At 32.4% G+C, this 16,902-nt stretch overlaps 1 protein-coding gene across 1 annotated transcript in view; it reads right to left on the reverse strand.

The window, feature by feature from the left end:
* Positions 1-16,902, reverse strand: part of LOC145661491 (uncharacterized) — a 159,234-nt gene that overhangs the window by 33,586 nt on the left and 108,746 nt on the right. Inside the window, exons 28-33 of the mRNA XM_081726808.1 lie at positions 15,666-15,689; positions 13,952-13,978; positions 11,690-11,722; positions 8,409-8,435; positions 3,321-3,365; positions 1,702-1,731 (exon numbers count right to left, since the gene is read on the reverse strand). Coding sequence (XP_081582934.1) covers positions 1,702-1,731; positions 3,321-3,365; positions 8,409-8,435; positions 11,690-11,722; positions 13,952-13,978; positions 15,666-15,689 — 186 coding nt within the window. The remainder of the gene's footprint in view (positions 1-1,701; positions 1,732-3,320; positions 3,366-8,408; positions 8,436-11,689; positions 11,723-13,951; positions 13,979-15,665; positions 15,690-16,902) is intronic.

Consider the following 16,902-nt stretch of genomic DNA (forward strand, 5'->3'; position numbering starts at 1 on the left):
CTACTAATGTTGTATATCATTATATAACACTCGTTTTGTATTCTAGGAGGTGCGGTGGATCAGTGGTAGTGCGTTCACCTCCGGTGCTTGGGGTCCGTGGTTCGATCCCAGCTCGCGCCATGTGGACTTTGTGGTGAACAAACACCATGCTCGTGGGTTTTGTCGAGGTTCTCCCGTTTCCTCCCACTTTATTCATGTCACCATTTCTCTCATTTCTCATTATGACCGTCTCCTTTCGCTTAACCGGCATAACCGTGGGGCATTAAACTTAAAGATTTCAATTCATTTTTCGTTTTGTATTCTAGATTATGTAAATAAAACTAGATTTTTTAAAAAAAGATAATGTGTCCTACTGATATCTAAGAACGAAATAATACCTCGTTAAATATGCAGTATAAACAAAATATATTTTACTACACCTCATTGAGATTAAAGTTGAGTTTGGCTTGTACAGCCGTAGCAAACGATTTCAGTACTAAAAATGTGTTAACAACTCTTGAAATCTTTAAATGGTTTACACTGTTTAGCTTTTACTTACTTCAAGAAAATTTCCGCTGTGGTAACGTAGAGACTAATATAATCACGTGTACATTAATCAATATGTTATTTTATATATTGATTTTATAATGGTACAATTATTAGAGTTGTGTAATGTTGATAAAGCATAAAATATACTATGCCCTATACTCTATTTAGATAATATATTAATGTTCATATTGTTTAGTTGATTTCATAGTTGCTGGTGTCAATGTGGATTCCCAATTGTATGGAATAAATGACTGTGTTAGCACTCAATTTCAGAGCATGTCTTCTTTATAGAAATATAGTTGATTCTATTTTTTTCTGTAGATTAATCAATGTCTTTAAGATTCCAAAACTAAAAGGAATATGTGTATGATACTCTGCAAACAAATATAATAAGTTACAGATAAATATAATGGAAGTAATAAACTCATAAATTTTAAAATCAGTAACATACGTATAATCACGATTAGTGTGGTTTCTAAACTATGATATTTTTGCTCACCCATGAGAAATATGAATCTTCTGCATAATGGTTTAGAACTTCATACTCATTGCTGTGAATACAATTGTCTGACTTCCCTAGATATAATTTTGCTATTTATCTTTTTCATGAATTGTATTCGTTTCTTTACCCTTTAGTGTATGTTGTTTGTTCACTTTCATTGGATTGAAAGAAACGACTTTAATAGCAACCCAACCGAATTCCTACAAACGAACTAAAATTAGTAACCAGATCCATATATTGTGTGACATATTATTTTTAAAAAAATAATTTCCGTCTTCAGTTTAATATTAGCATCATATTTCTTTCTCATGATTCGATATTGTTTCGGATTTTGTTGTTTAATAATTAAACACTATTGTAAAATAATAAACATATAGCAATTGGTACAGCGATTTAAATGTTAACGCAACCTTAAGTAACATAATATCAAGAAATAGTTGAATAGGAAAATAACAGCTTTAAAATCCACGTGAATAAACTACTATTCCTCGAATAATTTCTTAATTATGTTACAAGTCATGATTGCAAAACTATTAGTAGGCATATGTTCAACATTTCTCCGGAAATTATTACCCAGAATGTATTATGACAAAAAAAAATTTTGCAATTTTCTACGTAATGTTTATCCTATTACATAAGATCCTTGTTGATACATCTTATCAATTACTTACTGATGTGGATGATCCAGATCGAAGATTAACCTATATAGAAAAGTGAAATCACATTTAATGTATGTTACAATATTTAAACTGAATAAGTATTTAATATGATTTTCACAATGAATCAATTCCACATATGAATGAAAATTCTTGTAACAATTACTGTATATTTTATATTCACTTCTTTGTGCTGTGTTGTCATGTTCTTGAGTTTGCTTGGGATACTCTCGTTTCCTTAAAAAAATCCATTCCAACAATTCTTCCATCAACATTTATCTCGCTTAGGTCACCCGTCTCCTTTAGCTTTAAAGGGCATAATCATCGGATGTTAAAACCAAAGAATAAATGTCACTTATATTCACTTTGACATTGAAGAAACGAATTACTAAGGTATAAAAATTCAAAGTTCAACTGTCAGTTTGGTCTTTATGACAAATAAATGAATTGAAAGCTAATGAAGTAAGAAGACCGCATTTTATTGAATATTGAAATGTAAATTAGTTACGAGAAGAAGTTATGTTAAATATGGAAATGTAACTCATAAATTTCCTAGACAAATAGCAAGAGATCACCGTTACTTACTTCACGTCTGCTTATTATTCTATTTAGTCTGCGAGTTTTGAAGCTTCTAATAGGTCAAAAATAATATCATGAAAAATGCAGTATGCAATAAACTTGTTGAATGTCATGCCCATTATTATGAACGCAACATTTCCACAAGAATATGAGGTTATACAATTTCTATTGAAAGCTTATTGAAAGATTCAGATAATAAACACATATGAAATCTGAAGGGAGCTGATTCCTCAAACCAAAATAAGACAAATAGTATAGACTAACCTCGGTCCATAAATGATACCTTTCGGAGTTATAGCCTGCCGAAAACACGAAAAAACGAACTTTCAAGAAGCATAGTTCCAAAAATATGTTATCTAACATAGTTGGATTAAGATTTCACTTACTAAATGGCATGTGCCCTTTCCAAATATCCACGTTTAAGAATCCTACGGTACTTCCTCAACAATTTTTATAGAGCTAGTTAGTCAGCATTTCAAACTATATGTCAATAGCGAAATTCCGTTTATAAAAAAAAAATTTGCGTGAGTACATTGGGATTGAGAAACATGTATTTTTGGATAGTTCACGTATTAGTACCTAAATAAAGTCTTGACCCTACTGCGTTATCCCATATTTCGGGAGCTATTTGCGTTTACATTTATTTTTTCATGTTTTTGTCATCCAATAACTGCGGAGAAAGTATTTGTGCTAACAGGTTGGTCTACATTCTTTGTCTTATCTTGGGGTCAGGAATCACCTTCAAACGTTGTCGGTTTGTTCTGAAAAACCCTGTTTATATCAGAAAGGTTAGTCGACAAACTACGGACAAGATAGTTGGAAATGGAGACATGTATAATTAAACAGCACTTAATTTATATGACCTGCTGGACATAAAACCTTTTGTAGTAATTCGTACTGTTCTTGATGGGCTTACTTCAAAATTATTTTTAATTGATTTAATTAGATTTGACGTACTACATCCATATATAACAGTAGCTTTCCAACATCCATGAATTTAAGATAATCGAAACATATTTAATTGGATAAAAATAAAATACGATAGAAATACAAACGTGTTGATGATGGTGTTCTCTTCTCGGAAGCACAGGCAATCTTTCCTGTAACAATTATATTAAATTAGATAAAAAGAACTTAAGAACATATTATATATAAATTTAACACATTATTTTGCTTTCTCTGCACCAGATGTAATATTATTTTTCAACACTATTCTATAAAATAAGATCAATAGTAAATTCATCCTTTAAATTTAATAGTAAGTTATATGCTCATCATTATTGGTTATAAATGTCTTTTTTACTGTACATTTTTAACTTTGAACGTCTTCAGTTTGTTTACAATCATAAGAAATATACAAATAATCAGGAACACCACAAATGGTTCAGAATCTTGGTTATCAATTATTATATAAATATAGTATATCAATTTTAAACTCTTCTATTGAGTGGATTAAAAAAATGTATTTATCTTCTGTGTGGCCTGGTTACAAAAGGGTACAGTTCATAATCTGAATTGGTGTTATATTCTTTAGTGCTCTTGAACTTCTTAGTTGAACTTGCCGTTCCAATGTTATAACTTCTGCTTCCGTTACGTTCACTTATATCACTTTTTATATTATTGTGATGTTATGCAGGATAGGCTAAAGTCTGGATACACCCCTATAAAAGTGGAACAGTGTCATGAATCATAATGTCGTTTAGTAAAGAGTGTCTATCCATGGGAGCATAACTCATAGTGACTATGGCAACAGCGGAGTCATTTTGAAATTCACCATCTTGAAAATTGGTTAAGTATTTCAAATGTGTATACGGTTATGACGCACATCATTGCACACTGGCTTTTTGTGAGGAATGCACTTTTGAAATTCGTTTTGCGACATCTGTATTTATGTAGGAGTTATAATTTCTTCAATTTTAACATTGCAAGATGGTGATCAATTTTCTTTAACGTTGCATGTCATCCGCAATAGCACTTACACTAAAGGAACGGATTGATATTGGCTTAATGGGTGGTGGACGAGTTACCAGTGTGATTTCTGCTCACTTCAATGCCCGGTATCCTGAGAGAAATGATATTTCACAAGTGACTGTTTAGAAGTTATCGGAAAATTTCGTTTAGCAGGTTCTGTGTCAGACAAGCCACCCTGTGGACGTCCAACAACAGTAACCAACGAAGAAACTTTAACAGTAATTGTGGCATCTGTTGGGAAATGTCCACATCGCAGTACGCGCCGGTAATCAGCAATATCCAATGTCAGTAAGCGTTCAATCCTGCGCGTGTTGCAGACACAACAATGGCACCCACACAAGCTAAGGTTCCAACATCAGCTCTCGGAGAGTCACACTGATTGGCGGTTACAGTTTGCAAAAGGGCTCTTAATTAGTGCGAGAGTAACCAAACTTCTTACGACACGTGTTGTTCACTGACGAAACCAACTTTTATGGGGAAGGCGAGGTAAACAATCACTATCAACGTTACTGCTCAAATTCAAATCCGTCGTGGTGGCTCCCTGTACTGGTAAAGGTGCTGGTGATGGAAAAGTGATGGTATGGTTTGGGATTTTGGACACATGAATCGTGGGATAATGTTTAATGGGGAGATAAACCTTAAGATGCTCCGTGATTATGTGTTTCCAACGTTGCTGAATCCTCAACGTTGTGATTTCCCACATTTCTTCAAACAGGACGGTGCACCTTTTCACTATGGTACTGAGGTAAGACAGTTTCTGGGTGAACAGATTTTAGGTCACTAGATAGGTATAAGGGATCTTATGTTAGAGCCACCACAGTTTCCTGATCTCACACCTCTTGACTTTTATCTGTTACTGTTTGAATCCCATTGTGTATGAGGTAAAATCAACAATGTAGCTCATCTCTGCGGATGTATTGAGAAGGAGTGTTCCCTTTTCACCCATATACCATGGTACTCGTGCAGAAGGACTAACAAAAAAGACTCCGATTTTTTATGCAGCGCAATGAAGGTCATATTGTCATATGCTATAATGCCATCTCTGACAAGTTTGCCCAGATATTAACATGTCAGAGCTCCTACATAAGTAACAAATATCTTAAAACGGATTGCACAGATGTATTCCTCACAAAAGGTTAATGTACAATGATATTGCATATGACCCTTTTCTCATTTGATAAACCTAATCCGAATTCAAGATGGATGGTGGATTTCAAGATGGTCGCCGCTTTCGTCATCGCTACTTAAGTTGTGACTCACCTATGGAAACAATATAGCAAAATACATTATGATTCCTCACACCGTTCAGCGTCCATAGGGAAGAATCCAGGATTGTTATTCGCACGGTATAATGTAAATGCAAAAATTGCGGTATATTGTCGGTATTACGGGTCTTCTGAAAGACTTCGTTTCAGCCACAACGTAATTTCCTTAGTATACTTTCAAGTCATATGTTATCGGTATTTTCTTGTTACTTATGTTACCTTATTATTACTTTTATATTATTTGGTTGTCTTTTAGTACATATGTTTTCATGTTTTCATTGTAAGTTTTAGTAATGGAATTTTAATTCAATTTTATTACCAAGTTATGCTCAATCCATGTAGCTCCTTATTCTCAGTGTATATGTTATTTTCATTTTGTAGACGTTATACTTGTCGTTGAGTTTTTGTTAGGGGAACTTGAAGACTTTAACTTAATTATTTAAATACTACAATTTGGGAAACTAGTTATTAGCTATATTTTAAAAATCTTATTAATCTGATTTCTATCGTTATGTATTTTGGTATTATATTTCATTGTAATAAGCTATTTGTTTCTCAAAGAATCTCAAGAGCACGTTGAAGATTACAGCCAAATTTTGCACACAATATTACTGCATTCCAACACTTTTCGTTAGTATATAATCTTCAGGCTGCTTCCTGAAAGTGAGTGAGAAACAAAAATAATCGGAAAGAGTAATGGAGATCTATCCAGTGACACATTGATAACTGCGACATTTACGAACTCGTAAATCCACTGTACTTGTCATTGTAACATTTATTACTCTGATATTACACTGAGATACTATGCGTTGTTTCCATCACAAGGAAATCTACATGGCGTGACAGTATGTACTATTCAACTAGAAACCTGCCTACAACAGTGCAAAAGCCTGACACTCACATCTAATATAATATATCTCACAGATGCTACACAAACAACACAATAACACTAAATTCAGTTTATTATGAATACACGTTTAATAGTTCAGTGTCTTGCTTTGTATTTTTCTGTTTGGCCAATAAACCAATAGTGGTGAATCGTCCCCACATTACCGACATCTCTCGCTTGCACATTACAGGTGCATCAAAAAGTACCGTTACTACCACATGGTAACATGTGCAATCTGGGTTGCCTACGAGTGTCCAATAGCTTCATTTTATTCAATTTGGATAAAGAAAACTCACATTCACAATACTCTGAAGCAATGGTACTTCATATAACTCGTGAAAACATAGAATAATATATATAAATACTAGTTTAATTTACCATTGGCTTCTTCATATAATTGGTAGAACCAGTTCAATTATTTACCAAAACGCCAGCTATTTTGCAACGCATAAGATTTGATGCGACAGTAAATGAAAAAATTCAACAATCACAACCGACTTATTATTACTAAACTGCTAATTAATAGCTAACAATTTTTCAGCAAGAAAGCAGCTTACCGGTAACATGCACGGCTGACTAAAATAATTCAACACATAAGGACTAAAATTGTCCAACGAGTATTATTACATTTATCTTATAAACTTCATTGTATTAGTTGTTCAATGAATATTTGCTACTACATGTGGCCAATGTATCATAAAAAAATAAGGTTTTCTATTATGTTGTGGGACACACTACCCTTAATTCTTCCAGTTCCTTGGGAATTGCTACTACCAAAGACGTTGCGGTTATTTCAACAGACTATCGGCAAGATATTTATTTTCATTAACACTGCTGCAAATTAGTGCATGCTGCTAGAGATGGTATTGCGAATTTTTATTACATTCCTGTTCACTCGAACTCCGATGATAGCCAGATGAATAGTTTGTTCACATCTTTTTTGGAGCTTCTGGTAAACATACTGCGAAGCGTAATTTGTTTGCTATTCTTGCTGATAAAACACTATCTTACTACAGCACAAATGGTACAATATTAATTTATTTAGATATTCCGAGGCTATGCTTCCAATCCAAGAGTTTCAGAGCTGATCTGAAACAGTATGGTAGTTTAATGCCATATTACCTAGGTTAGCATAGTCTTTGAAAGTTTCCATTATTAACTATATATATTCAAGCTTTAGTTGGACTTAAACTTATCAGAAACAAGGAACGAGTATGTAAATGTGATATTATTTAATTGTTTCTTTCATGAGGCAAGTATGGGGAACATCTTACGTAATGCACTGATTTTGATAAAAAAATAATAATATTGTAAGCAAATCAGGCTTAATTGTTTACAATACTATTCCTTCCTATAAATTCTAGAGATTCATAACAATTTCTAAATGACAATTTCAATTGCATTTGAAGAGATGTCTGAAACAAAGAAAATCGTTGTTAGTTTACAAAAACTATCATCATAACTCTTTCAAACAATGTCAGTATTTTGCAACTCTGGAACATAATTTTTCCTACCGTGAATCATTATAATGGCAACAACTTGAAAGTATTTACGTGAATACCTTACAATTTAAAATTTTAACCTAGATAGCACTTAGATCATGCTGAGTCTTTCCTAGCTTCTTTTCAATCATAAAGTATTTACACATTGAAAAATAGGTCACGAAACAACCTCTGATTGCAACGAAGCCAACTTATTTATGTATATTGTGACTTCTATGTGCACTACTTTTTAATAATATAAATTTATAACCCTCTCTTTGAAATTATATTTACCTTAATGCAGAAAGCGTCGTTCAGAAGAATTTATTTATTATTTATAATGCATTTATCAAATTAATTGGGATCTTTTATTTGACAGGGTACAAGAAAATATAAAAATATTGTAAATGCAGACAGGAAGCACAATTCCCATCAATGACGTTGATCACTTACGAAAGAAGTAGGTCTGTACTGTGTAAATGTAAGAGCTTATGTAATGAATACTTCAAAATATGAAATTTTAAGGATAATACTTACAAATAGCCTTCTTCCAGGCTGACGAACCTAGAGAAGAAACGTCCAAATCAATATGTTAATGTTAAATTAGAAAATTGGTTATTTTCGAACGCTACAATGGAGAAGATTGAACTATTTAAAATCTGATCACGTGATACACTAAGGAGGGAATTATAATTTATAATTTCAATGTTGATTATGAGTTTAGTATCTTATTGAAGCAAAGTGGACAGACGTGTTTACTTGTCATTAAAATAACAATGTAACTCATATGATCTAGGAATGAATAGGAACATTATAATATATCGAAAAAAACTCTTATGCGTTTTTTCGATAAACACTATAGGCCTAATTAGCACTGTGATGAAAATCGTTCCAAACTTTGTGATTAAATGGTACAAAAGTTTAACTAATTTATCTCTTACAAACGTGTATGCTAGTCCCACATACATATAATCATTTTAGTCCTCTCAGATAATATATATGTGACCATCTTAATGAAAAGATATTCAAATATGTTACAATACAACCATATGAAATAAATATTTGTCAGTCATACATTCTCCCCTTGTTTATAAGGGAATAAAGGAATATCATTGCGCAAAATAACAAAAATTATTTACACATTTTGCAACAATGTTATATATTTGACGAATATCAGGGCATTTGAAATACTCTTCGTAGTTTGACTGTTAAAGTGATATCGCTGTTGAATTGTGATTATAGTATTTAAGCTTTGCGTGTATTAGCAATATTTCTACTCTATTGTAAATATTGAAATAAAGTAGTGATGACTTAATCTACTATATATTTTATGTTAATTTGTAGGGTCTTACTTAAACATATAATTTCTATTCAGTTTATAATTTTAGGAGGAGACAAAAAAGTTACATATTTAATACTGTCAGTTCTCAAAATGGGCAACGACCCAACTTCCGTATGGTTGTAAATTTTGAATTTAGTCAGTGTGTCGTATGTACGAATTGTGCTGTTTGATTTCATGATTCCTTAAAAGTGAGAAATTGTAATTTTATGATGTCATTTTAAGTGTCATTTTAAACTACGAAAGATTGTTTGTTATAAAATCTCAAATTAGAGAATTCAATTCCCTATGCTTAACTTATATCAGAGAAATGGAGAGAAAATTTTACAATAAAATAAAAGAAATATGTATTGAGCACGGTATGAAGAAATAAGTACAGTACGCAAGAATCCTTTTAAATTTTAATTAAAAATGTGTAATATTGCAATGTAAACTAATACTTGTTACCTAATAAATAGGTTTCAGAGTGAGCGTTTTAATATGGAAAATAAAAGTATCGCATAATTAAAGATATGTTAACGTTTATCATATGTTCTGCGTTCTTATCCCCTTCCTTCTCCCTCCCACGAAATTTCTCTTTTGATTGATTTTAAACGGCATGCTGTTGACATTAGGACAATTGTTTTTTTTTCTTTTTCAGTTTGGAAAACATTTGAAGATGTGTGGTTAGACGTCAAGAATTTTTCCTTCATTTGAAATTTATAGCTGATTACCCGATATTCATGAAATAACATCATATTTTGAAATTTCTTACGACGATGAGATTCAACACATTCAAACTAATCAATCAATAAACGATACTTACGATGATCTACTGATGTTGCGGTCTATCATCGATTACCTCTATGCAAAAGAAACTTGGTGTGTTTTTACTCCGCGATGAAGTTGTTAGATAATTCTAGACTAATCCGTTGGAAAAATGTGTATCTTCTAAGATCTACATCTTATGTATAAAAGAGAACGCACAAATCCTTTGTTCCCTCATCACGCTAATACGGCTGAACCAATTTCTTTCATTTTTGGGGGGTTATTAGGATTTGGACCCTAGATGGTTTTTATCATATCACTTTAATTTTTAATTACCAGTGTCTTGAGATAATTGACCATTCAAGTGTCCATAACGTACAAATCCTTTGTTAGTTCATCATAGGTAAAAATAAACGCATGACCGTGTCACTCGGCGGGTTAACATAAATGACAGGCGATATAATGTTAACATTTACTGCAATCTACTATGGTTTTTATCATATCACTTGAAAGCGAAAAAGTAAAAATTATCTAAGTAACAAAGTTTATTGCGTTCCGGGGTGACCGCAGCGAAGCGGGGCGGGTTAACATAAATGACAGGCGATATAATGTTAACATTTACTGCAATCTTCTATGGTTTTTATCATATCACTTGAAAGCGAAAAAGTAAAAATTATCTAAGTAACAAAGTTTATTGCGTTCCGGGGTGACCGCAGCGAAGCGGGGTGAACGCTGCTAGTTTTGAATAAATTCTCAAAAGTACATGAAAGAACAGTCAGGTGCGTAATCATTCAAAACCCTGGTCGTCCGTACAATTACAACCGAATTTTTGACTGATGAAGTACAAAGTCATAACTATGTCCATATATATTTTCCAATTTCTGCACTTATTTCATTGGAAAGCAGATATTTATATGTCTTCCTCGCCCACTTAGTGATATTGACAGATACAGCACACGTGGAATGCTACAATTTTATAGTCGTACTACATATTTTCCCGAAGTTCAATACATTTCCTTGCACAGTCCTCAAATTTTCTCTGATATTTTAAAGTCTAAAAGGTTTTCCTTAGCGGCAGTCACCTATTTATCAAATAAAAGATGCTGTCCTTTTAAGTGTCCTCTCTGTTTTGGGGAATAAGTTATAATTTGATGAAAATAGATGGGTAAAAATGAATATGATGGGGAGAGTTAAACTTTATATTGTGCAATATAATTGTTTTTTTGAGGGGTCGATGGATGTTGGCATCTCTCTTAAAGAATAAAATTAATTTCTTTGAATATTCCTTAGCATTTCGCATTCAATTTCTGTTTCAGTTTCCTGAGTATTAAAAACTTGCGCTCTGCATTATTTTTTCCTGCTATTTTGTAAGTGTGACATCATTCTTATTCCAGGCAAATCTTGCAAGCACTTCCTAGGTCAACTTTATCAGTGAAACTTTTTGTGGCGAGGGAAGCTGTGTGATTGCATTTCAATAAGTGATGTTTTCTCTGGTTCCGTTGTGGTAGAACCACATTGTCAAATGGTTACACTCTGTAGCGCAAATTGTTCTGGAAAATGGGATACACCTTACACTAATACTGTCACTCTTTCACGTACTTGAAGTGATGGCAATTTTTCAGAATTCTAGTTGGGAGGAAACTTGTGTATATCCAAGTCATAATGAAATACGGTACTGACCTTTCAAAATGAACAAATTTTATAATATTGGAATAATATCATATTTACTTACAGAAAACCGCTCTTTCAACGGCACTACACATACCTGAAAAAAAAAAGAAAATTATAGGTACACTTATATAATTTATTCAGCAAGCGTCCATTTCAATGAAATTCCTCTTAATATAAGATAAACCTAGTGTACACAATTTTTAAATACGAAAAATTTGAGAAGTCTTACAATTTGCGTTTATCATATATTAGAAAATGTGGTATATGTAAAATTACTACGAATGATAGTATAATATCGGAACACATAAATTATTATTTGTATAATCATTTGCATGATGATGTAGATAAATTGGAACTTAATTCAGGGTAGGCCAAAATTCTGATGGAAATCATCTAGCAGTAAGTTTGTAGCTTAGAGACCCTCACTGGACATAGCGTGGGACCTAAAATCACACGTGGCCAACACGACTGCCATCTTGAAGTAACCCCTTTGAACACTACTTTAATCTTTCACATTGGAAGGTAGGAATGCTGCACATGTCTTTCGATCCATTTTGTTGTATCACTAGCCGTTGATAAGTTTCCTGTTTTACCCCTTCATACAATGAGAACATATTATGGAAGTGACATGTGCAAAGACGGTGTAGGCCACACGCCTCTTCCACTCAACATGTACAGCCAGCAATGTTTTTGGACGCATAGAAACACATACATCCTTAATTTGTTAAATACAATTTTGTCAATTCCAAGTCTTGACAACGTATAGCATAGATATAGGGTGGTCCCACAGGTGGAAGTCGATAGGGAAGAAAACGTTTCGGCCACTTCAGCTAACACCGATATCCGATCCACCTCCTGGGAACTGTTGACCCAGGTATTTTTGCATACTAAGTTCTTAAGGGGGAGGAGCTTCACGCAGGTGAAGGAGCGTTAGATATGATGTGTCCTCCGACAACACCGGAGGCAGGATATCCTCGTTCAGCAGTCGTAGGTGTTGGTTCGCATGCAGAGTACAATAAATCAAGAATGGACCAATGAACCTATGCCAGAAATACTTCCGCATACTATAATATTCTGATCATCAACCATCCCTCATGTATCCACCCAAATAGGATTATTTCCACTCCAGTAGCGATGAGTTTTATGTTTATTTCTCCATTGACGTGAAAATTTACCTCGTCGAAGAACAGCACGGCCAAGGGGGATTTTTGATTTCTTGTCCGTTGTGCTGTTGCCCAATGCAAACTGTATCCGATGTTCGGGATCGTCCTCTGTGAGATGATAGCGAAGCGGTATTTTGTATGACTGAGAGTTGATAGTGGAAAGTAAATCCATGAAACGGAATTAGGAGTAACTCCACATTCCTGGGATGAATACCTTGTCCTACGTTGGGGCCTTACACGGAAATATGCGATGACAACGGTTGTGGTTTCCTCTACTTTAAGGTTTTCGGAGAACCAATATGATGTATGTTTCCACAGAACACTTCTCCTGTAATCTGCTGATCGCTTTGGCCATCTCATTTTGCGATATGGGCAACTCTCCGAAGTGTATTGCTTTACGATGTGCAGCAATAACACGATAAATGCGATTTCCGCACATCAGGACAACGTTAAAAGATTCGTGGGATGTCAGAACCATTGCTCATTCAGTGAAATCTGCAATGATATAATGCGGCATAATTCATCAGCGGTTAGCAATATGACAAAATGGACAACCCCATGCACTCATTATTATAAAACTGTCTTAAAGCGTGTGCAGCATCCCTACTTTCCAATGGAAAGAAATAAAATTATATTAACAAGGGCAAACTTCAAAATGGCGAAGTTTGTGGTCACTTTTACTTTTCGCCACCTCCCTTCATCATCCATGGTCAATTTGGATCTCTTTCCCCCAAAAATATTACACGACTGTTAGCTTATTTTTGTCCCACCTTGTATATTGAAAGTAAATCTCCAAGCTTCTGGAATATGTTTCATCTTATTGCAAATCTAAAATATTAATATTTAACGCCATGTTATTTTACTAGGAATTTGGAAATGAAATGTGGCTCGCTACTTTTAAATACTAATTTCCTTTTCAATGATTAGTACATAAATGTATATATACTTTTTCCACAAAGATATTCATAAATGTAATTAATAAATGAATATAAAATTTGTTTGTTTTACGAATCTCAAAACATTAGAGAAAAAATATCTCAGTCTCAGTTTATCAACGTACAGTGTAGAGATGAATCATTAAAAATACAAACGTATATGAACTCCAGCTATAGTAAACTATAAATAAAGAAAGTATTTATATGGTACGTATATATACTTACAGGGTCAATTGCTGAACTTCCAGAACCCTACAGTATAAAAAATGGAAAGATTAGACCGTATGTTTAATACTAGAAAAGTCAAGGTAGAATTTTGTTCATCTCACCTAGAACTATTTTCCCCACTTTTTAAATCTATCTGAAGTATGAAGTGAAATGTTATGACTATTTTTATTATAGAGTTCTGATAAATGGTATAAATAATATGCATGCATTTGAAATAGCATATGCGTAAATTAAATCTTCCTACAAGGATTGATTTCAGACTCTAAGTTGAAACCCAGTTTATGAACATCCTTTTGTGGATAATTTTAGAAGTTTGCTAGATAGCTATGTAACAATGGTATAAAATGGTTTATAAAGTGCTTTATACTATATTATGTAGGATTCTCATATTATGAAGTGTGTACGAGTTTTCTGTTGTCAAGATGAAATATGTAGCATTTCTATGTGCAACCCTCATTTACAATATGAAATGTAGTACATTAAAATAATTTTGTTTTCTTCATGGTTTGCTTGACAAATTCGATGGAATGGAATTTTAAGCAAAACTTTAATATCTTAATTTGAAATGTATAGATTTACAAAGTGTGCAACTCAATAAAGGATGTGTGTGGAAATCGTATATAACAATTGCACCTAACATTGAAATATCACTTTCGTTAGTGTGCCGTGATTCGCTGTCTTAATTTCTTCATTAGTCTATAATTAATTATTTTTGGAATCATTTTTTAACTTTTCTTTGGTACAAAACCTGTTGAAAACCTGGTTCTCTATGTTATGTTGAATGTTTTGCCATTTCAAAATTCTCAATGATCTGCCAGGAAAAAATTCCAAATCTCTGCCCCAAAGGCATGTGTGCTACCCAGACAACATCCAGAGAGAGCTTGTAAGTTATTTTCTCACAATATAGAAATATTGTGACTTTGTGCCATTCAACTACCATACATAAAGTTCTAACAAATTATTTTGTTTCTACTATATAATTTAAAACAATGTTGCGTACTTTACCTACAAAGAACAAGCTCTTTTTTTTGGGGGGGTAGGAAATTGATCGAAAATGCACATAGTTATATTGATTAATTTAAAGCTTAGCATAAACTATTATGTTATAAAACTAAACTAACGTTAGGTTAACTACTGAAAGATCACACAAACAAATAGTTGTCGGGATATTCATTTATATCCATGTAGACAGAACGATTTTTTTTGCATCTATCTGAATTTCGTATTTATATTTGTATATGTCGTAGTGTATATATTTTATCTTAAAATACAATATACAGGAAAAGATGGTTAAAGAGATGTTCTCATATTAAAGGAAGCTGTACGATTTATGGATATTTATAAACTAAAAAATAATGATATATTTTAAGTATAAGCTAAAGTCATAAGAACTTAGTAAATAATTTACAAATAGCGTTCTAAAATAATTAAGAAGAAACATATATTATCATTGTATGAAACGGATAACATATTTTACCGTTCAATATTAATGAATAAAACTTTATTTAACTTAAAAATTAACATTGATAGATAAAACTAGAACTACCTAAACGATTGTTTTTATAATATATAAAATAAAAATCTAAAATTATATTAAACTATATTATTTCTAATTTTCAGTTAAATCAACTGAACCAATAAGTTATTTTGCTCCAGTAAAGAATGGAACATACATGAAGAAATATACTAATTAGAGATGATCTATACTTACTTCAAAGAATCTTCTTCCTTGTCCCTAAAATATAGCAAGAAATAGTAGTATGAAATGTACCTATTATAATGTAATTGCATGTGTTGGTACTAGTTAACTCATTATTTTAGTAAGTTTAAATTATTGAAGTATAAGTATACCATTGCAAACTTAGCAATAATTATCTAAAATATTATGTAATGCATTTTAATAATTGAATGTGTGTGCAATAAGGTTGACGTTAAAGAAGTTAACTAAAAGAATGTTCAAACCCACCCACCCATATATATATCTATATTTATCTATCTAATTTCTTAATATAATGCTTTTGAACAGGTCAAGTAAAGAATAAAAATTTTTGTGTGAAAATGAACTATTAATTAGTTGACAGTGTAACCCCCATTTGTATTGTTGCTTACATTTGTCAAAAATTGTATCTGCTATTTCGGTTTATATCATAGTGTTCTTCGGCAATTAATTATCGGAAAACTAATATGATTAACTTCTTATCATTCTTTTACGTATCGGGAAAGAACTTTATATGGTCAAAATTTACTGAATTAAGTAGAACAGTCTTCAATAATGAAGGAATGAATAACGATCATTTGTTACGATAATGGAAATGTTGCAAAGTATGTATTCTTTTTGATATCTCCAAGGGAAACATAACATATGAAATATGTAACTAAGATATTTGAATCGTAAAATATTTACGATGATTTTGATGATATTGCATGTATTAAATATGAGGTTCAGCACTCATTATGGAATCCATTCATGTATATTTTGTTGCAGGATTCATTTTCGTTATTGGCATTTTGTGTGTTTTAACTTTTTAGAAGAACCTATTTCGTTAGTAAAGATGAATATTATTTAGTATTATATCTTGAATGTACATGCTTGATCATTAAAACCAAATTTTTAAATAAGTTCCAAGCGTACTCGCCATAATTAAAATGCATGAATATAAACCTAATACTTGAAGTACTATGTACAGTTTGTATTGATTTCTAGACAACGTACTGATCGCTAGCCACTAACTGAAGGAAAATGAAAGAAAAACTTTCTTCGTATTCTAATATTCGATATTCTTGTAAGAAATGATGTATTTGTACGACGTTGAGGTAGAGTGAAATATCTATAGTGACATTTTAAATCCTTATATTGCATTTTAGCATAAACATATCTTTATTTTTAAATAATTCTTTCAGAACCAATTAGACAGAAAATCGTCTGAGTTTCTGTAATTGTATATATC

Source organism: Thermobia domestica, chromosome 10 (assembly GCF_964235325.1).
Source record: "Thermobia domestica chromosome 10, izTheDome1.hap1.1, whole genome shotgun sequence".
Classification (NCBI taxonomy): domain Eukaryota; kingdom Metazoa; phylum Arthropoda; class Insecta; order Zygentoma; family Lepismatidae; genus Thermobia; species Thermobia domestica.